This window comes from Protomyctophum bolini (assembly GCF_963924005.1).
Source record: "Protomyctophum bolini genome assembly, chromosome: 2".
Taxonomy (NCBI): domain Eukaryota; kingdom Metazoa; phylum Chordata; class Actinopteri; order Myctophiformes; family Myctophidae; genus Protomyctophum; species Protomyctophum bolini.
This window is the reverse complement of record NC_137863.1, coordinates 37,151,877-37,179,478: the sequence shown is the minus strand read 5'-3', so window position 1 is coordinate 37,179,478 and position 27,602 is coordinate 37,151,877. Positions and strand designations below refer to the sequence as shown.

At 44.5% G+C, this 27,602-nt stretch overlaps 1 protein-coding gene across 1 annotated transcript in view; it reads left to right on the top strand.

Moving 5' to 3' along the window:
* cacna2d2a (calcium channel, voltage-dependent, alpha 2/delta subunit 2a) overlaps positions 1-27,602 on the top strand; it is a 263,548-nt gene that overhangs the window by 133,881 nt on the left and 102,065 nt on the right. Inside the window, exon 5 of the mRNA XM_080783437.1 lies at positions 21,165-21,212. Coding sequence (XP_080639563.1) covers positions 21,165-21,212 — 48 coding nt within the window. The remainder of the gene's footprint in view (positions 1-21,164; positions 21,213-27,602) is intronic.

The window sequence follows — 27,602 nt, the reverse complement described above, 5'->3', positions numbered from 1 at the left end:
GTTTTTTTAACATCCAGCTCCGTTGAGCTGGATATAACCTGATTTTCAAAGCGCCGTATCTCCAAAGGTTCGAGAGCTGTCCACGGTGCGCTGGCACGCACCCGACCATCGTAAATCATTTGTGATTTTGTATCGCATCGAAAATGTAGCTATTTGTTCTGCTAGCTAAAGGCCGGGGGCTGTGTTGTGATGAGTCGTAACACTTCAGGAAGCCCCCACCTTCCTGTTTAACCCGGAAGGACAACATTGGAGTCAATGAGCGGCAGTGAAGCGGTCAAACTTTTTGAACACTAGATGGCAGCAAAGGATCTAAAAGGCATTTTGAAAATATAGTGGAAATAGCCGATCCATGTGAGCTTGTAGATCTGCTATTATTTTCACTACTTTTGTGTGTGACAGTCTTGTATGATGAAGTAGGGCATTCATTTGTGAAAGTGTTTTAAACATGGAGATCTGCACGACAGCAACGATTATACGCATGCGAGCACGCCCCACGCAGACACACACACACACACACACACACACACACACACACACACATGAGTGCATGCATGCACGATCGAAGGCTCTCACACATGCCGCATACACAAACTCACTCACTCATGCATGCACGATTGCAGACACCCACATACATATAACACATAACTGTACAGTACACACAGACACACACACAGACACACACACCAGTGACTATCCCTATGTAGTGGGTTTGTGTAGTGTTTTGGGGTGTGCTGTGGACAGCAGGTTTCCATTATGGACACATTATTTAGGACTCATCATCTGGCATGTTGTGCCGAGGCACCAGGGACCACCATCAGATGCACTTATAGGGGAGACGACCATCCCACTCCCCTCCCCTCCCCTCCCCTCCCGTACCCCCCTTACTTCTAGCTGCTGTCGGGTGGAAACCTGTCCAAAACTGGTACTTTTCAGGATGCAAAAAAAGAGAACATTTACAAGCTAATGGCAAAAACAAAAGATGCGCATTGATATACGCAAACAGAACACGACGTCTAAATACGGAGATATGGGGTTTCCGCCCGACAGGTTCCCTCCGGTTCTGAGCAGATGGTTCCGTCAGTTCCGCGGCGCAGGATTCAAGCGATAACGGCGTTTATGAGTGCCATTACGTGCTCGGCAGGCTGCGTCGGGCTCACACACACACACACACACACACACACACACACACACACACACACACACACACACACACACACACACACACACACACACAACCAAACAACAACCAAAAAACCCGGAACTGCTCGCGATGAAAACAGAAGCAGTTTTATTTGTTTGCAACCAAGCTCTGTGGCTCTGCGACTACTGGCCAATCACAGCGGGCCTTTCCTCCATAACAACACATCACCCCGTTTTCAACCCAGCTCCGTGGTTTCAACACCTCCAAGCTCACGACGCCTCAGCTCTTTTCACTATATTGTGTGTGTGTGTGTGTGTGTGTGCGCGCGTGGGGGGGGGGGGGGGGGTTCAGTGTTTGGATCTATTGTATTGCGCCTCTTGTGCAGATCCAAATAAAATAATCCAAATGTGTGTGTGTGTGTGCGTGTGTGTGTGTGTGTGTTTTGATGCTGAATATGACGCATGCAATGCTCAAAGCATTGTGTAAGGACACTGCTCAAAGCATTGTGTAAGGACAGCAAATAAGGAAGGAAAAAATGATGGAAATGATTGCGGGGTCGAAAATAACAGGTTTTCCTCGGCCAGCACTGATTGCTGATTGGCTGTGAAGAGGGTTCTGGAGAATCTCTGGGCCACTTGTGGATGAACAAAATCACACCCAGTGTGAGTAAGTCTATTCAGACGGTACTACTCTATTTGATGTGCAGATGCTAGTATTCAGATGGTACTATTGATGAGTGTGTGTGTGTGTGTGTGTGTGTGTGTGTGTGTGTGTGTGTGTGTGTGTGTGTGTGTGTGTGTGTGTGTGTGTGTGTGTGTGTGTGTGTGTGTGTGTGCACGTGTGTGTGTGCGCAGCATGCACAGTGATGGCCTGTGAAAATGTGGCGCACAATTGGAATATATATTTTTTCAAAACGAACGTTTTTAACTCAAATCTTTGCTCCTGGGGGGGGGGGTCCCTGAAACAACATATTTTCACATGGTTGTCGGCGACCAAATACAGATTTTTTGATGGTCCTTGTCTGACATGAAAAAGGTTGAGAACCACTGACATAGAAACATGGGTTTTTTCTGAAAACTGTCATGATTTAGAAGACATTTGTAGAATCGAAGTTAGGTCTAATTGGGTTAAGACTTATATTATGACGTACAGTATATTTGCAGAACTTCCCCTGTCGCACAGTTTCCCCGCAGCCCTCATAGCATAGAATAGAGCCCCTATAGGCAATAGGCATATTGCTACCTCAGCAATTTGTTGCGGTGAAAAGTTATTTTTTCTTTCTTTTCCCCCCCCCCATGTTTTCATGAATCTGTTATTGGTTGTCATGACACACGCACGCCATGCCTAGGTTGTCCCACGCGAGCCGTCCCAGTCTTGTAAATCATGTTCTGGAGTACGCATTGGGCACAGCCGACAGGCAAAGACACTATACGGGTCAATCACAGCGGGTCGTTTCCGGGACTTGGCAAAACACATAACAGCATTTATCTTCTGTTTACAACCATGGCCGCATGTGTATGACAACCAATAACAGATTCATGAAGAAATGGAAAATAAAATCACTTAAGACCACGCGCAACAAATTGCTTATGTAGCAATATGCTATGAGGGCTGCTTGGATCTGCTGGGGAAACTGGATGACAGGGGCATTTCTGCAAATTGACCCCATGGCCTGTCACTTGGGATCAATATCAGTAGGAAAATGAGCCTATACTGTATGTTATTGAGGCCGGACTTGTCCTTTAAGTGGCATATGTATTAATTAATGTAATTGGTTTCCATCTCTGTGTTGCAATCAGCCGCAGCTGCTCATACGTACGTGCGCACGGACGGACACACTGTATACAAACCCAGTCCATTCTAGAAATGGTTGCCACCGTTTATAAAATGGGACGAAACAAAGAAACCCAGGCGATTCAATTCAACAGAACAGATTACGTATATCCCCCTTTATCCTATTTGTCTTTATTTGGTGTTAAAGCACATCTTCCTCAGATGATCGGATGGCGGTGTTGTTTGAGAGGTGTTGGCATGCGTGTGTGCTGGTGGATAGGCTTGTTATCTGGTGCCGTGTCCACGCGGTGTGGTGATGCTATCGCCGGCTAAAGCCTTCTCCTCCATGGACCCCCTGTCAGCCAACAATGGCGTGCGGCATTACCCAGAGTGCAGCAGGACAATGCCTCCTTTTCTTATCACAGGATTGGAATATTCACTGACTGATTCAACTGCTTTTACCGCGAGGGGAAGTGACAGGCCGTGGAAAAACTGAGTGATGAGAGAGAGAGATGGGATAAAGAAAGAGATGGGGACAGACAGACAGACAGACAGACGGGCAGGCAGACAGGGCTAGTTATGATCATGCATGGATTTGTTCTCATGTCTTTTTATTACCGGTATTATTTTTGTACTTACTGTAGGCTTGTTTTTCTTGACCACAATGTACAATAGTAGATAGAATGTTATTTAGACTGAGGCTAGCTTCGTTGTTTACCGTCTGCTAAATGCCTAAATTGTAAATTGAACAGACAGACAGACAGACAGACAGACAGACAGACAGACAGACAGGCGAAATAGAAAGGGAGACTGAAGCCCACCACACACCGTCTGCGACCGTGTGCGGCGCGGCGCGTTGCTGCGCGGCGCCGCCTGGAAAATAGAACTGTGTTCTATCGGCGCGCCGCGCGGCGCGACTCCGCGCGGCGGACGGAGCCGGTGTGCGTTAGGTTCATTGAAAATAATGGAGGCGGCTGTGCGCGCCGCGCGGCGCCGCGCGGGGGACGCAGCCGGTGTGTGGTGGGCTTCAGAGAGAGATATACAGGGGGAGTAAAGGAGAAAGATAGGGGTGTATGCAGTGAGCTCGATGTCGCAACCCTAGAGATTCATGGACACTTTGGGCAGGATTCATGACTAAGATAATGCATAGGGGGGACAGTGAATGTGCATTAATATTGCCTGAATACATTATTGGGGGCTTGAAGCGAAACTCGTGAATAGTTATATGATTTGTTCTAAAGGCACATGATTGGGGCTGGGAGATCTCTCTTTTCCAACACTTTTTCCACATCCTTCCCCTTTTCCACACTTATTCTACTGCTTTCTCCTTTTCCACATCTCTCCTGTCTCCACCAAGCTAATCTCCGGCACTAGGGATGTCCCGATCACGTTTTTTGCTCCCGATCCGATTATGATCGTTTGATTTTGAGACATACCGTTATCGATCTTTCACGATCCGATCTATATATATTTATATATTAACACCTATGCCATATCGGCATATCCCAATAGCAAATATCCTAATGTATGTCACTCTAGTCTAGTCTGTTGTGTTGCCTTTCAATTATTGAAAGGCAAAATGTGACTATACTTTTATTAGAATGACTGCCGTTGTTGTTTTTTCTTTCTATGAAAGCATGGAATCATAGCAAAATAATGATGTATTGGTTAATTAGAGTGAATACAGTTCTACAGCTTATAGAACTGAAGTCAAGTTAAGACTCTTAAAGAGTATCTCTCTCATTCAGAGAGAGTACTACAGACACCTATGCCATCATGCAATTCAATTCAATTCAATTCAATTCAATTCAATTCAAAGGGCTTTATTGGCATGAGAAAACATACGTTTACATTGCCAAAGCAGAAAGAACAAAACAACAGTACAGCAATACAATCAAAACAAAAATTATGTACTTTGAAGGTCAGAATCTTCAATAGATCAACTTCTGTGTACCAAGATAACTCGATGCAGGTATAGTGCAGGAATATACACAATGATTAGTCTTTAGGGTGGTTGTGTTCCATTTGATATCCTTCTCCTATCACAGCAACTCACAAATCTTGCTGCTGTGTTTGCACATTGTTGTACTTCGCCCAGCAGATATGGGAGTTTTTTGTCATTGGTCATGTTTTCAAAATCTCCGTGTGTGGTTGTAATCTGTGGGAAGTATGTGTCTCTGATGTCTTGGTACAATGAACAGATGGTTAGGAAGTGTAGCTCGGTTTCCACTTCGTTTAGTGTGCAGTGGGTGCATAGTCTGTCTTCTCTCGGGATACAGGTCTGCCTATGACGGCCTTTCTCGATCGCGAGACTGTGCTCACTGAGTCTGTACCTAGTTAAGATTTTTCTTTGTTTTGGGTCAGTCACGGTGCTCAGGTATTCTGCCACTGTGTATTCTCTGTTTAGGGCCAGATAGCATTCTAGTTTACTCTGCTTTTGTGTTGCTTCTTTCCAATGTGTCAGATAGTTTTCCCTTTGCTGTTTTATAATTTGGTTTAGTCCAATGGGTTTTCTATCTCGTGGCTCTGTTTGTGTTTGTGCCCGGAGTTCCAGGGCCAGATGGCTGAGGGGGCATCTCTCTAGAGTTTCACTGTGTGTGAGTGCCTTGTTATGGAGTGCATCTAGGTCACTTTCTTTTAGGTGGTTGTAGAACTTAAGTGCTCTCTTTTTTATTTTGATTATGAGTGGGTATCGTCCTAATTCTGCCCTGCATGCATTATTTGGTGTTTTTCGCTGGGTACGGAGAATGGATTTGCAGAATTCTGTGTGTAGGGTCTCGGTTTGGTGTTTATCCCATTTTTCCAGGTTGATGTTTCTTTTGATGGCATAGAATGTCCTTCTTGCCTTGTCTCTCAGGTCCTTTACAGCTTGGTTGTAGTTCCCTGTGCTGCTGATGTTTAGGCCAAGGTAGCGAGTCATGCATAGCGAGGGTTGCATTTCCTTTGTTTTCATCATAGGTGTCTTTCACGCCTCTGAGTGTGACTAGTCTTTGTTTGATGATCTCTGACTGGGACCAGAAGGAGAACAACTAGCATAAACACAACAGTTTTTACTAAATGTCATTGCTTATACATCTTTCTTTGATATTTACATTAGACAATTAAAAATCCGATCTATTCTCCCAGATTCCGATCTTTTGAAAATCATGTGATCGGAGCTGATTTCCGATCACCCGATCCGATCGGGACAACCCTATCCGGGCACCATATTGGCCTGGTCGACGCCAAACTGTGCACACTCCCTGGATGCCCCAACGGCCTGTTATAGCGTCACCATGAGGCCGATTACTCGTACAGATTTTATCCATACATCACGTAAATCGGTACACACACTATCTCTACAGTCATGTGAGTCAACACTGATCTGTCCCATTTTCCTTTCGAAGACTGCCTTCCAAAGTTTGCAGGATTGGTCCCTTTTGAACAAAATGCCTACAATCATGAACACAGCATGCAATTTCCGTGAAGTCTTACACGCACATTCCCAGTAGGCAGAGGAAGACATGCCACTTAAAGCATTTCAAATCGGCCTCATGGTGGCGGTATAACAGGCCAATTCATATAACTGCACTTATCTATGTAAAACTTTGTATGCACACTCCCTAGAGTCCAAGGAAAAAAAGGCGGATCTGTGTGATTTTTTTATTTTCTATCGTGGTGGGCTAAGATTGACATCTAAAGTTTGCAGGTGTGGCCAGTTTTGAACAGAATGCCTCAAATTCTGTGTTCAGATTGTGTGTTCAATTTACATGAATCTTTGCACGAACATTTCCACTACGTTGAGGAACAATTTATGCCACCCTTTTCACATTGCCCTATTATAGCGCCACCAGGAGGCAAATTTTAGCAATTTCATATTACTCCTACAGCTACACATTTTGTCCAAACATCACAAACGTTTCCTGACCTCGTGGAGACCTGTGCTCCGAGGAACACTTTTTATGGTTCCACACTTATTCCATCTCTTTCTCATTTCCCCCACACTTTACTTTTTTACACACTTTACGCCACTCCTTCCATTTTTGCCACACTGTGCTCCCCTCTTCTCTATATCTTCTGGTCCGCTGCCCATCTTTCACAGAGCCTTTGAAGTGAATGTGCAGTTGGGGAGGGGGGCCTCGGTTCACTGTCTGGAGAGCGGCAGCACATTGATGTGATGTGCATGGAGAATGCCTTTCACTTTGCTGAATTTGCACTGCGTATTGGAACTTTAATCTGAGGGCACATTTGTTTATTGGCATACAAATGAACATCTGCATGGAGCTGTGTGTGGACGCCATGCTCGCAGCAGCTCCCTAATCGCCTAAAAGCCTGGAGATGCAGAGCATAGCAATGAGAGAGAGAGCCGCGCCCAAGGCCCTCTGTCATGCACTCCTTTATCTGAACACCCACACTCTCACTCACTCTCTCTCTCTCTCTCACTCACTCTCTCTCTCCTCTCTCTCACTCTCTCTCATTCGTCACCTTATATTTATCTCGCTCTCATTCTCGTGGGTCAACAGTTTAATTCCCAGTTTATTGGTTGCATCTTTATTGGCTTGACATTATGAAGAGGCATTTTTGACAAGCGTCAACCTTTTAGCCGATTGCTGTATTTTGCATTCGCCCCTAAACACACAAATAGACCAAAAACCATCTGCGTTTGAGTCATGACTACATTCTCTGCTAATGTATTTTGGTGTGCATGCATATTCTTAGATTTAGCTAATGATTTTTTTTGTTTGTCAACAACTGACCGCAATTGTATCTTTATGGCCAGATGTTGCCCCTCAAAAATTTACGGTTGAGATGAAAATGAAAATACGTAGCCTACAGTCTGATTGAAATGCATTCAAGTCATATTTTCTGTACGCTCCGTGGGCTTTGCAAAAGATTACGTATAATTGTACTCTATTATGCGATCCAGTTTGGTCTGCTCTCAAACTGAATTCATACAGTATGTCATAATAGAGTTTAGCTTTTAACGTTAAACGCAACCAGTCACTGTGACTGCATCACGGTATAAAGTGATTTATTATGATTTATATAACCTTGTAGAGTATATCTTTATATATGTCCTTCTTGCAGATATAAGTAATGTAGGCTGTATCTGTATTCAGCAGTAGGTAGGATTTAACATACAATGCAACACCACTACAGCTCAGTATTGTACTGACTCACTCGGCAATTCATTGTCATAACGATTCAAATGTTGTGTACTGTAGCGACAGCTTGAGGCATATGCATTCGTACCCATTCTTTTGAACATATCTCAGGAGAACTGGTGATTACAATGGCAATAAGGCCTGGCAATTAACTTAAATTTTGATCCCACGTTTTTGTAACCCATTTTTTCGCCCAGTGTCAATTATCTAATGTAAGCCTGGGCTCTACACACCTTCCGCGACCCTGACTAGAGCAACGGACTGACCTCAAGCTTCCTTCTATGCATGAGGAGTCAAAGCCGCTTCTTTTGACCTGACAGGGGGGAGTTTCCCCGGCGTGGAAGGAACACGTTATTCCAACCAGTTCCTTAACTCTCCATCAGGCGAGTGAGAAATGCATTCTAATCTAAATTGATTAATCTCATTAACCACTTAACCCTGCATAATTGAGGTGCTCCGATCGATCGGTAGCCGGCCAAAATCGGCCGATAATCGGATTGGTCGTCACCAAATTCACCGATACGCAAATCTGATAAAAAAAAGCTATAAGCTGTGCCGTTTACATCCAAAATAATGTGTCACAGCTGTCACGGCCTTGGTGGCTCCTCCCCCTCCCCAGAGTAATATGAGCTGCTTTAAATAGCATGCGTTCTCTCCTCTCTTTTGCACACGGAAAGAGTACATTTTCACTGACTTAATACCAGGCATAATATGCTCCACAGTCCACACTCCGCATAGATGACATTCCGACTTGCATCTTTCCATTGGCTTCTTTTGTAAACGGCCACTCGGCCAGGTTGTATGAAAATGCCCGAGGGTTGCCAGGTTTAAAAAAAAAAATCTGTATCGGCCGATCATGAAAAAGAAAATCGGTGATCGGGATCGGCCCCCAAAAATCGTGAACCTATACTGTATAATACAATGGTGCATACAAAAATAGTGTTATATATCAGCTTATACATCTGTTATTTTTACAAAAACAACAAAGAATCATTAATTAATCATAATCGAGGCAAAAGTTTGAAATAATATTTATTTGAAGTCATAATATCGCTTAGCTCTATCTTGCACAAACGTCCACTTGGACTCGAGGATGAACTGATTAGACTGTGGTGGCCAAAGTTCAAGGTCACAAAACTTTATTTATGCTATGAGTCTGGAGTCTCTGGATAGACGACGTCTCTGGATGTGAACGACGACAGGTTGTGGCGGAGACATACAGTACTACAACTGCCATGCAGTGTTTCTGTAGCTTCTATATAGTGCTATAGTTCCTTTTCTCTTTCTTTTTTTCACTCTTTTGACAAATTTGTGTGATCACGATTCACGTTTAATAAGTTCTTTCACTCTGTGGGAACCTGCACGTGCACACCTGCATAAAATAAAAGACGGAAATGAGCTGGACAAATTGGTTTCTGATGGTCTATTGTTATTCCATTTCAACCTCTCCTTTCGCTGTGAATGCCCTTGTATGTAACTCCTTTATATTCTGCGCTGTGGATGAAATTGCATGTCAATCATTACAGATTTAATAACCTACATAAATTGACGAAACACTATACGCAGTGTGTGTGTGTGTGTGTGTGTGTGTGTGTGTGCGCGTGTGTGTGCGCGTGTGTGTGTGCGTGCACGCACGCATGTGCACGTGCGTGCAAATGTGTGAGAGTGCATGCTGCTCAACCTTATGCCTGATTTATATTTGGTTGTGTGCACGGTGTTGCGCACCAAAAGTAGCTGATCTACAAGCTCACAATGTGACGCAGTGTGAAGCGCTGTGGGTTTGTTAGAGCTTGTATCGGCACCACAGTTTATACATTCCCCTCCAGCCAGAGAAAGCACAGCACCTAATAATAATGCTCCAGGCGTTTCTCCAGTTTAAAGGGCCCTGGGTTCGGTTCACATTATCTGTCGGACAGGAACCTTCTCCATATTTCAACTTTTAATGTATTTTCTTCTCTCATTCTTTTTTTTTTTTGTACATTAATGCCAAAGTAGCCGATTTACAAGCTCAGAACGTGCCGCATCATGACTTGTTGTGACCGTAAAATGTGTTAAGTGTGTCGTCTGTGTGTTTTATAGATATTTAACTAATGAAAAGTATTAACAAGAGGCTTGTGAGTGACTAAATAAAAACTACATTATTTTATTTTTACCTTTCATGAAAAGTAACAGACATGGGATTTCAGTATAGTTTAAACGCCTCTGGGTAGTAAAGGAATTCACATAATATAGTAGGCCGGGGGGGGGGGGGGGGGGGGGGAGGGAGAGAGAGAGAGAGAGAGAGAGAGAGAGAGATAATATGTTTAGGCCTTAATGTTAGCCCTTTGACCCAGTCCAGCCCTGCTTTTCAGACGAGAACTCAGTGGAATTGGAGCGGAGAGAGTGTGTCTCTCCTAATCCTATGCTTCCATTTGGTGACAATTTGACCGTTTACAGACGCGTCCAACGTCGCTGATGATCATCCACTAGCGGCTTCCTTTGACAATGAATGGTAGACTGCAATCTGCCCGTGTGAACGCAATGTTGAATTGATTACAGCACTAGCAAAAGACGCAAAACTTCGTCGTGGTGTGAGCTTGTCGATCGGCAGTGGTATATAGCCTACTGCGACTGATGATATAGTATAAAACTCATTATATACAGTTATAACTACATCTCAACTCATAACAAAAAATAAAGTGGCACGTCAGTACAGTTTATACAATCTAAACAAAATTTGATGCATCGCATCCGCATGTAATAAAATAGACCAACTGCAGGTGCCAGGGGGTGTCACAGCTGCCATCTAGTGGGCGAGTAGATATAAATGAAGAGCTTTCAGTTGAAATATCTCATTGTTTGATATAATGTCAGCTTCCATTAGGGGAGACGAGGTGCAAGAGATGATGGCTGGAGAACCCGAGCCAGTAGAACTGTATAGGTTCGCGGTTGACTCCAGGTTTTGCCGTCCCCGGCGTCTATGACTGTGTGTGTGTGTGTGTGTGTGTGTGTGTGTGTGTGTGTGTCAGTGCATGAGGCATTGAGCATGTTCTGTAATTATAAAGTCATTAGCAGGTGTCCGGAGGTGATATGAATATGACGGTGATGATGGAGCGCTCATCTCAGAATCAAAATGTCAACCTGTCTGAGCTGCTGTGCTGAATCACACACGCACACACACACACACTGTTCACCTTCTCCTCTATGGCAGGGGCTTCCAAAACAATGGGTCGGGAGTCGGACCCTTGAGTCGCATTCTGCTTATACTTAAACAACCCACCATATTAAAATTGGCTAATGGGTGGACTGGCCCCTTTAAAGGGGTATTCTACTAAACAACAAAAACCTGTCATGTATGGCTTATGTGACCCCAGACAGTTTTTAAGTTGATCAATTCAGTATTTAGATATTTGATATTCATTTTAGCTGCCCTGCCTTATGTACTTTTTTCATTTATTTTTATGTTTTTTTGGAAAAGAACCTCCTCCAGGAAGAGGTTGGAGGAGAAAGAATTATTAAAAATCACACTGAAGTGAGCGGTGCCTTTAACATAATAATGATGATAATGAAAAAAGTTAATGAAACAAATAATGCCTATTGCATGTTGTAGTAGGCAAACATTCGGTGAAAGGACCAAATGTGAACTTGGAGATCGGCTATTGGGAGAGCCTTAGCCTTTATCCCTAAACGTATTTGCCATATGGCTAATATATCTTGAAAAACATTTTAAAATAGTTCAACCAGCTGTTCTACATCAACATGTCATGAGCTTGTAGATCGCCTATTTGAACTATTTTAAAAATGTTTTTCAAAATAGTAAAAAATGGCAAATAAGTTTAGGTATAAGATCTAGCACTTCGTGTAAAGGGAAAAAGGAATAGGCCACATACTTAAGGGGATCCTGGTCAGCGAAGTATAGGTTCTAAATGTGTATTAAGGAAAATATCATATGTGCATACGTAGACAAACATGTACACACAACACAATGGCTAGAATCCATACAGTGAGATGGAAAGGAGCCAGAAGCAGAAAACAAACATAGCCTACTTACGTATGTAAAGCCATTGAAAAAAACACACAGTTAAGGTGCTTACACAAGACAAGCTGCAAAACCGCTGGAGCTGACTCAGCCATTGTGTTCCTGTGGAGAGAGCCATGGATGGTATCCTGGTACCACCTCGGTAGTCTCATGTAGCCATGGTTGGTATCCTGGTACCCCCCTCTGTAGTCTCATGTAGCCATGGATGGTATCCTGGTACCACCTCTGTAGTCTCATGTAGCCATGGATGGTATCCTGGTACCACCTCGTCCTCGGTAGTCTCATGTAGCCATGGATGGTATCCTGGTACCACCTCGGTAGTCTCATGTAGCCATGGATGGTATCCTGGTACCACCTCTGTAGTCTCATGTAGCCATGGATGGTATCCTGGTACCACCTCGGTAGTCTCATGTAGCCATGGATGGTATCCTGGTACCACCTCGGTAGTCTCATGTAGCCATGGATGGTATCCTGGTACCACCTCTGTAGTCTCATGTAGCCATGGATGGTATCCTGGTACCACCTCGTCCTCGGTAGTCTCATGTAGCCATGGATGGTATCCTGGTACCACCTCGGTAGTCTCATGTAGCCATGGATGGTATCCTGGTACCACCTCTGTAGTCTCATGTAGCCATGGATGGTATCCTGGTACCACCTCGGTAGTCTCATGTAGCCATGGATGGTATCCTGGTACCACCTCGGTAGTCTCATGTAGCCATGGATGGTATCCTGGTACCACCTCGGTAGTCTCATGTAGCCATGGATGGTATCCTGGTACCACCTCGGTAGTCTCATGTATACTGGATGGTATCCTGGTACCACCTCAGTAGTCTCATGTAGCCATGGATGGTATCCTGGTACCACCTCGGTAGTCTCATGTAGCCATGGATGGTATCCTGGTACCACCTCTGTAGTCTCATGTAGCCATGGTTGGTATCCTGGTACCACCTCTGTAGTCTCATGTAGCCATGGTTGGTATCCTGGTACCACCCAGTTCCTTTTAAACGCCGGGGGTAGGACACCATTTTGTGTATTAAACGCCCTGTCCAGGGGGTATTATTTGCAGTTTCTTCAGCCTAATTGGAATTGTAACCAAATAATGGCCTGGTGCAGGGCAGTGCAAAAATAAATAAAAGCCTGCTGCAAATAGCCACCTGGTTCCTTTTAAACGCCTGGGGTCCAAAACGATTTTGCATATTAAACTATACTATATGGAAATATACAGTATTTATCTTTGGAATGAACTGCCTGTCTCTGTCAGGCAGGCTCAATCTAAACTGTCCTATACATAAAAAGTGTGAAAATACTATTATGGAATAAGCTACAGGCTAGATTTGCCCTTTAGATTTGTGATTTCACAGTTTGATATAGATTTTAGATATTGCTGTGTGCCACGTAAGGAACTGGTGCTATGTCATTTATTTATTTGACGGGGTTCCTTGATGGTGTTTCAAATTGAGTTCTGCAACTCTCAGAGGGTACAAATGGAACCAATGGTTGCATATCTGGTTCCATTTGTACCCTCCGAGTTCTAGAGGTCGAGAACCAATGATGTGTAGAGAGACATGAGCAGACACACACTGTGGTCCGGTGATAAAAAAAAGTCAACATTATTATCTAGACCAGAGGGGCGGTTTCTATAGCAACAGTCAACTTGTCTCTACATGAATCTCACTGCATTTGCTGAAATCATAAATTGGGAGAGGAGGAGAGAGATGGACGGAGATGAAGGCATGCAGTAATGGATCGTACTACTCAGTGAAAGTAGTAATGCCACCACCATGCACTTTGCAAAAGTACAACTTTACAAAAATGTAGATGTCCCATGTTTACTTACTAGAATTTCGTGCGCGCTTCGCGCACACTCATCCCAGAGCTACTTCGCCACGCACTATGGGAAGAAATAAATGGCGGGAGTTGACTCCACATGTAGTAACGGATGGGTTATTGGAAATGTACCATTGTTTTGTCCTGAATATTTCCACAGCCTAATTACTAAAGGATTGTGACTGTGGGACAGACATACAGTCTGACATACAATAGGCTACACGTGTGCACAGTGAATAAACAATGACCTATATGCCCAGAGTTCTTAAATTAACATAGTTGGATTTTAACAGAAAGACAATGCCATAAATCAGTCAAAGTAAGTGACAGACTCAACAGTAGCACACAGCATGCAAGGCAGCGATGCATGCATGCAAACATGTTTGTCCAGCTGAGATTTAGTGTCTCCATCTCTCTGTGGAAGAGGTTGCACATGACCTGTACGGCCACACTGAGGCGCTCCAACACAAACACAGACACAAAACAACACCACGCTGTTTGTCCAGTTGACCCAAATCAACACCAATACCTAGCCTGTTTGTCCAAAACACAGTATCTGCTGGCCACGTTTCTACTTCGCCACAACCTAATGTTAGTAACAAATGTAGGGGAGAGCCGCCAAGGTTGTAACGCTTCACGGTTGTAACATGGACGTTATATCTTGATTGGTCAACGCCACCATGACGCCATCGCGTCAGTATGTGTACAGCAACGTACTCTACGTGGCCAGGAAGTTTGAAGTGTTTACCTTCAAAATGCGTATAATTTTACACCTGGAGTATATGGCCTGTATTTTGCGTGTCTTAAGTACCAGGTCTTATTCCCTAACTTGAGTAAACTAAAGACCTGGAGGCGTGATCAATGCCATTTGGCTATTCTGAGTGGCCAAAGAGTATTGATCACGCCTCCAGGTCTTTAGTTTACTCAAGTTAGGGAATAAGACCTGGTACTTAAGACACGCAAAATACAGCCCTGTGTGTGCTACAATTTTTGTCTTTGGTGTTGGTGAATAAAAATCCACATGGATGTGTTCATGCTTATGTTCTTCATTAGTTTGCATCGTGTTTAGACGGAATTCACGTTCATTCTGGTCTGTAAGCAACTGCAAAGAAAACGTGCAAAAGCGGGTCATTTGTAACATGTGTTACAAATGGTCCGCTTCCATTCAATGCGATATGTAATATTTACATATTTGACATATTGGCCAATATTATATGTTCTGAAATTGTATTGTATTGTGTAGTGTATTCTAAAAGTAGTTTAGGGTTGTATAACATTGTACAACTCAATCAATCAAACGTTTGTTTAATCAATGTATTGCCCCATTGAAAAAAAAGAAAAGGCCAAACTGGTACACCCGATACTATTTAATATTTCCCTTATGTTTGATACATTTTCTTATCACATCCATGGTATGAAAACAATGCTAAGGAGTTGCTTCAATGAAATATAATTGCTTTAAGCTGAAAACGGGTTATTAGTTATTATGTGTAGTGTAGTGTAGTCAACATGTTAAGGCTCATACACACTGCCCGGTATTTGCTGCGATTATGCTTTCGGGGAGCATTGTTGGCGCTGGCCGACAAAAACCCCTGATCTGACGTTAAGTGGTGCCCAAATGGTAGATCACAATCTACAAAGGCTTTGCAGGTAGACCACATGACATGGCAGTAAAAATATATATAATTTTAATATAAAAAACGATTTTTGCATCTTCCGCTTTAGATGACCTGAGATGACTTGAGTGATTGACATCAAAAAGGGCCTGTCAGCTCAAACACACAATGCAATACTGTTGCTTACAATCATCAGTAGCAAAGTCAAATACCAACAAAAATGAAAGCCTACGATTTGCATTTTCCCCCCTCTATTTCCCATTCCATGTGCGTTTGTCTTATATGTAGCCTATATGAAAGGCCCCTCAATTACATTTTGTCACTATTTTCAGCAATGGGATGATAGTTTTATTTGGTGGGTATGCTGGTCGTTTTGAAAGTAGCTCTCAAGTCCATAAAACAAACGAACATAGGCTACTTCTCTATAAGCAGAATCATGAATAGGCCTATTTAATTTATACAAAAGGAGAAGAGAGAGAGAGAGAGAGAGAGAGAGAGCAATGTGTTTGTGGCTCAAACTTTGTCTACTATTGTTTTAGAGCAGTGGTTCTCAAACATTGTCATGGCAAGAGCAAAGGAGGCCCAATATTTTTTCAATCTACAAAAATAATCCCAAAATCGCTGATAAATTAAATGACATTACTTACTAATCGCTTATTTGGCAACACTGGTCAGAAACGTTGCAGCTCCGTGACTGGGAGATGGGAAGTTTGGGAACTTTCTATTACAGTTAAATCAATATAAAAGTACCACACAACTGAAAAGTATCGCGACTGTGACCGCAAGTTAGAGACGTGTGTGGCTATAATGACGCACAGCTGTTATGTAATCGCGCATCTATAAATTCTAATCTATTTCTTGGGGAGCCGGGACTGTGTGTGTGTGTGTGTGTGTGTGTGTGTGTGTGTGTGTGTGTGTGTGTGTATATATACAGTCCGTGGGTAATTCCCTGTTTCGGCCCAATCCAATTAATGGCAAAGAACAATGTTGATGTAACTAAGGGAATCGTCGAGTCATTTATGTTGTAAACAAAGAGATTTAGATGGAATAAGCAAAATAGCGATCGTATAATTTCTCCCCTTCCTTCTGCACGCACACACACGGTCGCCTGCAGACCCAGCTCCCAGCGAGTGCTGCTGCTGCAAGCAGTGAGTGTAGAGTAGGCGTGGCGCAGCATTAGAAGGGCGCAGCAAATACGACATTGAGGGGTAGAAACCATCCCGGGCGCGTGGTTAATGTAACATGTGTGTCACTGTGAAAGACTGGCCCCATTAAGTGAACGTAGTTGGCGTAGTAGACGCCAACATGACGATTTTGGTAGACGCCAACCTGACGATTGTGACGTAGGCTGTTGACGTTGAGCAATAACAGCGTGTTTCATATAAAAGTAATATTTGCAGAGTAAATAAGACACTTGAACGGCTAAAAAATAGCAATGCTGCTGACGTTAGCATGTGTGCTATCAGGCAAAAGCTGAGATAGATATGCAACTACTACTGGGGAAAATGTCATAGAAAACACAACACCTAATTTCGGAATGTTATTGTGACCTATTGAGCACAAACAGACCATCATGATTTGCTTGCTGGACCTATAATTAATTTATTTGCATTAAATGTCCACTCGCCCATCAAAAAGAAGCAAGATGGCTGCGACAGAGTGTGAGCTCGACGGACAGAACAGAGCTGGTGACGTATGAGGCAGGGTGTTGCCAGGTTTGCGAATTGTAAGCGAGTTGTAGTGTATGTAAGTAGCGTGGTTTAAAGGGCTTGTTTGTGGGCTGGTTGGGCTTGTTTCTGACCGTGTTGGGGCAGCAGTGATTGCGTGTTCCGTGTAGGAATGTTTCATAAAAGTAATATTTGCAGATTAAATAAGACACTTGAACGGCAAAAAAATAGCCTATGTCAGTTCGGGGAGCGTGCCGAATTTATTTTGCATATAGAGATGTGTGGTGAAAGTGTGGTTCGGTCGGAGATAGAGCAGAAAGAATGAGTATGGGTACCACTTTTCACTTGTATAGTAGATAGTAAATAAGTCAATTTGTACAAAGGTATTTGCCTCAAAATACTTAAAGTAGCCAAAGAAAAAGTACAAATTATGAACGTTTATTTCAGAATTCATCATTATTATTAGACTTTACAGTATTTAATTTTTTATTTCCCCCCTCCCCCCGTCAAACGCATTGTGAACTTGTAGATCTGATATTTTCTAGATACAGTATAACTTGTGAAACGGGACATTCTGCATAGTGAGTACAGTATATATTTTTTTGCCAATACATTTTGATTACCAGACTTTTTACCTGTAGTGTAACAGAGTGCTTCTGCATGGCAGTATTGATACAATATTAGGTGCGAGCTTACACGTGCACACGTTTGTGTGTGTGTTCCAGCTAATGTGTGTGTGCGTAACCCCAGGCCCCCAGACCCTGGACTCCTCCTGACCTGTGTGTGTGTGTGTGTGTGTGTGTGTGTGTGTATGTGTGTGTGTGCGTAACCCCAGACCCTGGACTCCTCCTGACCTGTGACCACCCACAGCAGATGGCCACGCTATCTGAGGGCAGCTGGGAGGGTCATGCACATCTGTACTTATGCACGTGTGTGTGTGTGTGTGTGTGTGTGTGTGTGTGTGTGTTTGTGCACGTGTGTGTGCGTGCGTGCGTGCGGTTGAGGCGCCTTGGAGTCAGTGGTTAGGAGCAACGGGTCATAAGTGCACAGGTGGCGTGTACCTGCATGCGTGGAATGTGTGTATACATTTTGAGGTCGTGTTCTTACCAACGACGCAATCAACATCGCACAAACGAGCCGCGGTGCGGGCGGCAACGAATCTATTTGCCGTATGAACCCACCGGACCCTGGTGTACACCCCCCCCCCCCCCACCACCACCAGGGACCGAGGAGCGGAGGGCTTATTTACAGAAGGATAAGTGGCAGTGCCACTGTGGTGAGACTAATTGTGGCAACGGGAGCAGTAGAAACAGCCCTGGGATCTGCCTAAGTCCTGCTCTCAGCATCACTGGCACAACACAACAGCACTGCTTTGGCTCTACCTCTATACCTCTCTCTCTCTCTCTCTCTCTGTCTGCCTGTCTGTCTGTATATGTCTGCTTCTCTCTCTCTCTCTCTCTCTCTCTCGGCTCTGCAGAGACCAAGCTATTTTTAGCACTGGCAGTGCCCTCCCTCCCTATACTGCGCCCGACACCAGCATCGCCACCACCAACCGCTGCTGCCGCCACTAGTACTACCCCCTCTCCTCTCCTCTCCTCTCCTCTCCTCTCCTCTCCTCTCCTCTCCTCTCCTCTCCTCAGCCTGTATTCCTGGTCTTAATCCAGAGCAGTCTGCTGAACCACATTCTTCTGACCCCTCTCGCCTCCACCCCATCGTGACATCGCTGTCGGAAAGCTCATATCTCCCGGGCCAATAGTGCGGGAGCCATTACTCTGCTTAACTATACATCGGATCAGCCCATTTCCGAATTTTCCGAATTTCCTGAAAAGTAACAGTTTGGGACATACAGTACGCGCCTTCCACCGGCCATCGCCGGCGATGTCCACCCCAGCTCCTACGCAGAGAGAGGGACATTTCAGACACTCAGGTGCATGGTTGCCCTTGAGAGCGCGTCCTCATAGCCAGCCTCCTCCTCCTCATGATAATGAGACGGGCCCCACGGCCGCTGCTCGCCACACGCATGCGGCCCCGGCCTGCCCTCACGCTCCCCTCTCCACCGGAGATAAAGACGCCAGTCCAGAGGAGAACATGGAGGACGGGGCAGGTTAGGGCAGGCCATTCCCAACCTGTGGGTCGGAGGCCTACTGGTGGGCCGTGAGGCTGTTGAAAAGTGGGCCCACTAAATAACTGGCAAAAACACGCAAGATGTTAATGATAATTAATCTTACGAAATCTATGTGTAGGCTTCTCCTGCTGTAGTTCACGTATCTCGACCGACCAACTTCAAATGTCTTAATCATGTTGTTCTAGAGACATTAGCATCATAGTGTGTACAAAAATTTGGCATCATATGCAGGTGTGTACATGTTATTTCAGAGACATTATTAGCATCATACATGCAGTTGCGTACATGTTAGTTGTAGAGCCACTAGCATCACATGCAGCTCAGTGTACATGTTAGTTGTAGAGCCACTAGCATCACATGCAGCTCAGTGTACATGTTATTTCAGAGACATTATTAGCATCATATGCAGGTGTGTACATGTTGATTGTAGAGCCATTGGCATCATATGCAGTTGTGTACATGCTCTTTCAGAGAGCGTATATGCAGGTTATAGGGCGGGGGTCGGTGCTCGGCTGTGGACCAATGCGTTTGGTTACCGGGGCCAATGAGGCAGTGCAGCATCACGGTGCTCATCTTGTTGTGGTTTCATTGCCTCTCCCCCTGTTTACTATGACTCATCACCGCCAGCTGAGGCTGTTAGGACTCCCAGGGAGAGCAGCGCTTTCCACTTTATTCTCTTCTCATTACTTTATTTCCCTCCATGCTACATCTGAACACGTTATCGCCATCCCCAACATACACACAACTACATTCCTCGACTGCATTCACAATGTGACCTCGTGTTCTGAACACGGGACTTGAACACGTGACACATTGCCAGTGGTGGACGGTAACAAAGTACATTTACTTGAGTACTGTATAGACTGTATAGATCACTCCACTATTACTATAAAGACAAATATTGTACTTTTGACTACACTACATTTTTAGGAATGGGGGGAAAAGTGCATTTGGAATTGACCTCTTATTAAGCTCCATGTCAAAAGTGACGATAGCAGATCTACGTGGTGCTTGTAGATTTTCACTATCATTGATTTTATTGAATATCTGAAATTTGTTCGTGCTTTTGAATACCTTAAAAAGCAAGTACTCCTCCAATACTAAGCAATTTCCACCTGTAGTTGAGTAACATTTGACCAGAAGTAGACTCTATCTATACTTTGACTCCACCACTGCACATTGCACATTACCTTAGCCAAAAGAAAAAAGCATCCTCTGGAATAATGACATGGCATTTTCCTGTTTTTGTAATTCTCTCAACAACAGCTCACCTACCTTCATGACCTACTTCCATTCTGTACTCGTTGCACATCACACTACTGCCACTGTGTGTTCTGTGATGCTGATTATATTCTCATGCTGAACCAACCGGTGTGAGTGAATATAAACCATGATGACTCTCTCTCTCTCTCTCTAGCTGCTTCTTCTCCCCACCAATCACCATCGCCAGAGGGAGAGAGAGGAGTCGCTTCTTTAAGGGGATATAGACTTCTCTGCCATATGTCTTTACACACGATATAGACTGCTCTGCTATATCTGTACATGAGATAATAGGCTGTCTATCTGCTATATCTTTATACAAGATATAGGCTGTCTATCTGCTATATCTTTATACAAGATATAGGCTGTCTATCTGCTATATCTTTATACAAGATATAGGCTGTCTATCTGCTATATCTTTACGGGGATATAGACTGCTCTGCTATATCTTTACGGGGATATAGACTGCTCTGCTATATCCTTACACTGGGATATAGATCTCTGCTATATCTTTACACGGGATATAGACATCTCTGCTATATCTTTCTGTGCTCACCTGTTTCTTTTTTTTCCACTTTTTCTTTTCTGCGCAGGAGAGTGACATTTCATACTACGATTCAAAAAAGGATTCGGACTATTCTGTGAGTACGGTTTACGGCCTGTGCCCCCACTCCCCCCCCCCCCCCCCAACCCCACAGCCCGTCCTCACCCCACCTTCTCTAACCCCCTCCCCTGTATACCTGTACCTGCAGTCTAACCCGGTCACCCTGTTCCCCTGCACCCCCCCAGCACCCGTCCTCGTCCTACACAGTGTTTGTGTCCCCCCACCCTCCAGTCTGAGCCCCCACCCACCCCCACCCCCACACCCCCCGGGCTGTCTATGTCTGTTAGTGAGTTGACACCAAGTTACAGTGAGTCTGTCTGACAAGTGTACCAACCTGTTTATTTATACTCCGTCGTACGATGCGGCCCCACGTCGACGGGAGCTGGTCTGCAAGCTCACAACAGGACACGACACGACACGACACGACACGCCGAGATGCGACGTGACGTGACACGTTGTGAGCTTGTAAACTGTCTATCTTCGCCGTGGCGACTCCATCGTACGACGGCATATAAATCGCCTGTAAGGGGCCGGTGTTGTGCATGTGACAGCACCCTAGAGGCCCCCCAACAACCCCACCCAAATTCTATCCGATGCATCCCTCCCAGTGTGCCCTCCTCCCCAACCTCAAATAGTCACTGTGGACCTCAGCAAGGGCTGAGCAAACCCAACGGAATGCCTCTTACGCCAACCCCAAGATGCCATCTCGTGCCGACGGGTGTCATTCATTATGTACACGCTAAAGATATGAAATTACTTTGGACGCCAGGATCGGGGCTTCCAACCTCCCTCCCTCGGCAAGAGGCCCCTGCAGGTAAATTGGTGTTTTGGGTAATGGTTGTCTCTAACCGGTGTGTCACTGGACTCGCCGTGACGCCTGCAGTCCTCTCCTCAGCGATAGGTCAACGAGCTCACGAGTCCCCTAGCCCTTCTGATTGATTTGCTCTCACTGAGGGAGTGAGAGAATTCCCCAGATTACCAAAGCACAAAAGGTTGAAATAGACAGAGAGAGAGAGAGAGAGACAGAGAGAGGGAGCAGTGTGAGAGAGATATAGGGAGAGAGAGAGAGAGAAGCAGAGGAGCAATAAATCACGGTGTGATTTTCTCTTTGTTGCACGCCACTCCTGTGATTAATGATACGGCGCTTTAGGGCCTGTCAGCGCGTCTAATTGGAGCGCATCGGTCATCATTAACATGGCACGGCGAGGGGCCAGGGCCCCCCGACACACCCTCTGACCCCGCGCACGCCCGGCCCAACAACGCATCCAAAGACAGCCATAGAGGTCACATCTAAGGTCACGCCCCCGCGACACAGCACTGCGTGGTTCTCTGACGCACGCGCGACGCTTCGATGAGCGCCCTAATATAGACGCTTTTCAGAGTCAGGCCTCTTGACTCTGAGGATCCGAAGGCCTACTTTATACTTCGTCGCAACGGCCGTGTGTCGCTTTGCCAAAAGTAGAAGATTGTCGCGCTTTTTCCACTTGGAAAATGTATGTCTGGTAAGTAAGTCTGCATTTTAATGGCGAGCGCCACACACAGTCATGCCATTAAGTATGAATGAGCCATGTGTCCTGCTGATATCCCTCTGAGGAGACATGGTAAGATAAACAGGGGTTAATTTACTGTCCTACTTTAACTAACCTCTGCTCTGTTTCCCATAATGACCATTTCCTGAACTATTGTATGTTTTTTATCGACGTTGTCAATACAAATGTATATATTAACATTGTTTGAGTTATCCACTTGCATGTAAGAATATAATAAGTCTGGCCCTAAATATTGGTGCTGCACAAAGATAACTGATGCGCAATATTCGCATCAGATCGCTTTCGACGGGTCTCGTATGCACATACCATGTTCAAATGCTGCCACTGTGGCTCCGGTAACGTGTGTGCCTCTCTCTCACACACACACACACACACACACACACACGCATCGCACGGATGCAACTGGGACGTATCCTCAGTGATGTATCCCAAGGTCATCGGGGTTTCGGGTCTCGCGAACATCATACCCCTCACTCAGGTGACCCATAGCCGGGGTGATCAAGTAGCTCAATGATCAATAGCTCAATGATTTTTTTCAAAACTAGTGGCCGTAGCTTAGTGAGTAGAGAGGTAATCAGGTAACTGGTAATCAGAAGGTTGCCGGTTCACCTCCCAGTCTGCCCAGTATGTGTCCAAGTGTCCCTGAGCAGGGCACTTATCCACTCAGCCAGGACGAGGAGTGGCTCTGAGCAGCCGTCACATGGATTAACAAAGGTCTATCTTCCTCTTCTTGTATGGGCTGAAGTGGTTAGAAAGTAGCTATAGCTCTCGTTCACACATGCGCGCACGCACGCACGCACGCACTCGTTTCTGTCCTCTGTTTCTCAAGTGATGTGGTGTGGAGTGGGCCCTGCCGGCTCGGGTGAAGGTGGCGAATGAAAGAGTCTTCAAAATGTCATCCCTGGCCTCTTCAACCTTTAATTAAACCGTGAGAATGTGGAGATAAAATTAACAAATTGGTTAATGAATCGAGCAAAACAGGTGGCGGATGGCTGAAGAAAATTAACCGATCAGTCTTTCCTGCGTGGATTTATTTAGATCCTAATTAGAAGCTGCCTTGGTTAATTATGATTGGGCTCTTGTGGAAAAAGACTTAAAGCGTCCCTAACTAGAATGGCTACGACACAAACAAACAGCCTCACGTGTCTTAGTTAGTGTTGTCAATACTAAGGACCCCCCCCCCCTTTATAATGGCTCTAGAAAAGAAAAGAAAAAAATAATGCAGATCTACAAGCTCAAGCTTGTTCTATTTTTGCTTTTTTTTGCTTTTCAAATCGACATGCACAAAGTAGGGACACCAGGTTGAAAGCAGTTCAACTGGCACAATGATCTTATGAATTCAATTTGAATTGAAAACATTTCTCTAAAAAGTTTTTTACTTTTCCACCTCGCCCTGTTGGCGCATGTGGGGCCCCAGGCCGTGACCCTCATATTGAAAACCACTGGTCTGGTACCAAAGATGTCTCAAGTCCAATTAAGTCCAATGCGATCAGCAGTGCTGATTATTGTATATCTTCTCCAACTTCATTCCCCACAGTGTCTCAAGGAGCCGTGTCAGTAGATCTCTGCTAAAGTAGCATTAATCCAGGGCTAAAGCCATCACCCCTGATAATAAATTAATCAATGCTAAGAAGCTGGCTCCTCCTGAGTTTATGAAGTGAGCATCGGATTCCTGCTACATTAATGCACCGCCGTTCAGAGGCAGCATTACTTTAATTGACAGCACTGCTAGCAGACACAGTGCATCTCATTACATCCCTTTGCTTTTAATGGTATTGCAATTGGAATAGTATATTGACTTAAAACAACCGGACGAGCCAAGGCTTGATGCATTTACTTGCAAAGTTTTGCATTGCGTTGCTGTCGGGCAGAAACCTTGTATCTTCATGTTTTAACTAAATCAATCAAATCAAATCAATACAGTGTCACACAAAAAAATATCTACAAGCTCAAAATGTGCCCTATGGCTACGTGTTTGGAAGTTGTAGCAATTGTTGTCTCCACCAGGCCGAAGGCATGGGGAGAGAGTATGTTTTGCACTCCGTCCGTGTGTGTGTCCGTATATCCGTCCTTCCGTCCGTCCGTTATCAGCTAATCTCCGGCACCGTTGGCCCGATCCATGCCAAACTTTGCACACACACTCCCTGGATGCCGACGACGAACCTCTGCCCCAAATATTCCTCAACGGCCTGTTATAGCGCCACCATGAGGCCGATTAAGGCAAAACACTTTTCTCTAGATAACTCGTATACACATTTTATCTATACATCACACAATTCGGTATACACTATCTCCATAGTCATGTTATCAACACAGATCTGCACAATTTCCCATCTTCCATCCTGATTGGCTAAGATTGGCTTCCAAAGCTCACATGATTGGTCCGTTTCGAACAAATCACAAACAGTGTCCACAATTTTCATGAAATTATACATGCACATTTCCACTAGACCGAGGACAACATGCCACTATTTATTTCCCAAATCAGCCTCACGGTGGCGCTATAACAGGCCATTTCCAGTTTTTACCTATAACTGCATCGATCTGTATATAACTTATGTATGCGCACTCCCTAGAGGCCATGGAAAAACATTTTCCCTGCATCCCTCCACATCTGCCGGTTATAGCACCACCATGAGGCCGATTTCTGCAAAACACTGTTTATGTTAGTCGCACAGATTTCATCCAAATCTCACACAAATCGGTGCACATGATCTCTGTAGTCATGTGATCAAGACGAGCCTGTTGGATTTCTCAGATTCTACACTGATTAGCTAAGATTGCCTTCCAAAGATTTCAGGAGTAGCCCGTTTTGTACAAAATGCTGCACATGTCCTGCTCATCCAGAATTCTATCCTCAGAGATGCTATGAGTGATCTGGCTCAGCTTTTCCTCAACAAAATGAAGACAATTGTTGCAAGAAACAAACAAACAAAAAAACGCGTTTATATTACTCCTAAACATTTTGCCAAACATCACACACACTCCTATCCTCCAGAAGGGCACTTTTTCTAGTTTGTTAATATTTAGCTTGAATGCAGAAATCAGTGGCGCCTTAATGCCGACATTAGAAACAACGGCTGCTGGAGAAGTGATAAAGCAGTTAAGTACGTGGGCCACTGCAGGGAGGGGTCAAGTGGGGTAAGGAGTTTGGGACATAATGAGGTCTGCGCCCGACAAGCAACGATTGCTGGATGTTTTGGCTGCTGCAGACACGGTGTGTTTATATGAAAGACGAGGTGGAGGCACCGTGGGGCCCGAGGGAGCCGGAGACCTTTTATAGAAATTGAGTCATTGAAGTTGGATTGTGAAGTGGTCATGAATCACTTCCATAATTATTATGTTAATGATTTAGAGTGTGAAGGTACAGTGAGTCAGGCTAAGGGTGCATGCAGCATATGGCATTCACAATGTTCTTCAGACAGGAGAAATATAGAGCAACAATGATTGGCTGGCCTATTAAGTTCAAGTTGTTCAAGGAGTTGTTGACGGAGTTCAACGTGGATGTTGTTTTTCAGGCCATGAGCTGACTTGTTATACTGATTTTGAAGGCCGTCTGACGTCAGAAAATCTTCCGATTGGGAGAGGCTTTCCAAAACTACAGTAGTTCGTTATTAGTTAGTTCATGATTATGTATAGAAGTCAACAATTCGGATGCCCTTGATCTTTTCACCTGACATTATGTTATAATTTAGCTATTGAAAAATAGCAGATCTACAAGCTCATAGCGCGCCACTGAGTGGCGCGCTATGAGCTATGGTCCTTCAAAAGATTAGCTGAAATAATGTGTATTTGATGCGCATTAGGATTCGAATGAGGCTTCACACCTGCCGAACGAAGCGCACTTTCCGACAACGTGCAGCAGGATTCGTAGTAAAGTAAAGCTTTCTGTTGTGAAGGCGACCTTCATTGTAGCGCCCGGCCAAGCCTGTGGAGGATTTTAAAACCGCTGGTCTATGCAGGGCAGGAACTTTAGCCCTGTGCGGAACTGGGAAGGATGGCATGTTCCGACCTCTGCATGCGGTCCGCCCCGATGTGCCCTTCCGGTGAAACTCCTCACTGTTAGGTCAAAAGAAGCAGCTGCAGTAGTGGAGGATGACAGACTATAGTCACTATACCAACATGAGAGGACGGCAATGAGTACATTGGAGAGAAAATGAGAACAAACGTACCATTTACTGTACAATTGATGGACTCTTGGCCTTGACCAATGTGGATGCTAAATGATGTACAGGTATCAGTGTTCATTGATGCTGTTGCAGTGTGTATCATGCAGCGGCCGTTATGGCTACTATTTGTATTGTTTATTGGGCAGATAAACTGCTCGTCCCGACAACAGCTTGTAATTGCAATTTAATGGTCAATTAAAGCCAGGCCATCAATCAATTTCTGCTCTGGACATGGGGTTTTGATTTAATCTCAAACCAAAAAACAAACCGTTTTTATCATGTCAAATCCAATTAGCCTGCGCTGCTCCAAAATGTGTGTATTGGAGTGCTACAGATGTAGCAATCATATAACGTCACTTTTTAACGGCATACACATTCAACAATGACAGTGATTTTAACAAAAGTTCTTGTTTGTGAAGATTGCAAATTTAGTTTCAGGCAGCAAGAACTTGTCTCAACAAACAAGCTAAATCTTTAATACAGTTTAAAATAAAAGGCTTTTGTTTTTTTTAGGTTGTTTTTTTTAGGTTGTTTTGTTTTGCAGCATCTTAAAAATAGCCCGGAATGAATTGCTAATGGAGGATAGGAGCACGACAAATGATGTGGGACTTCTCTGATGCGGAGAAGCAGTTAGTTAGCAGAGAGATGACCTTGAGAAGACCTCCTGGGCTTTCATCCGTGTGGATTGATATATATATATATATATAC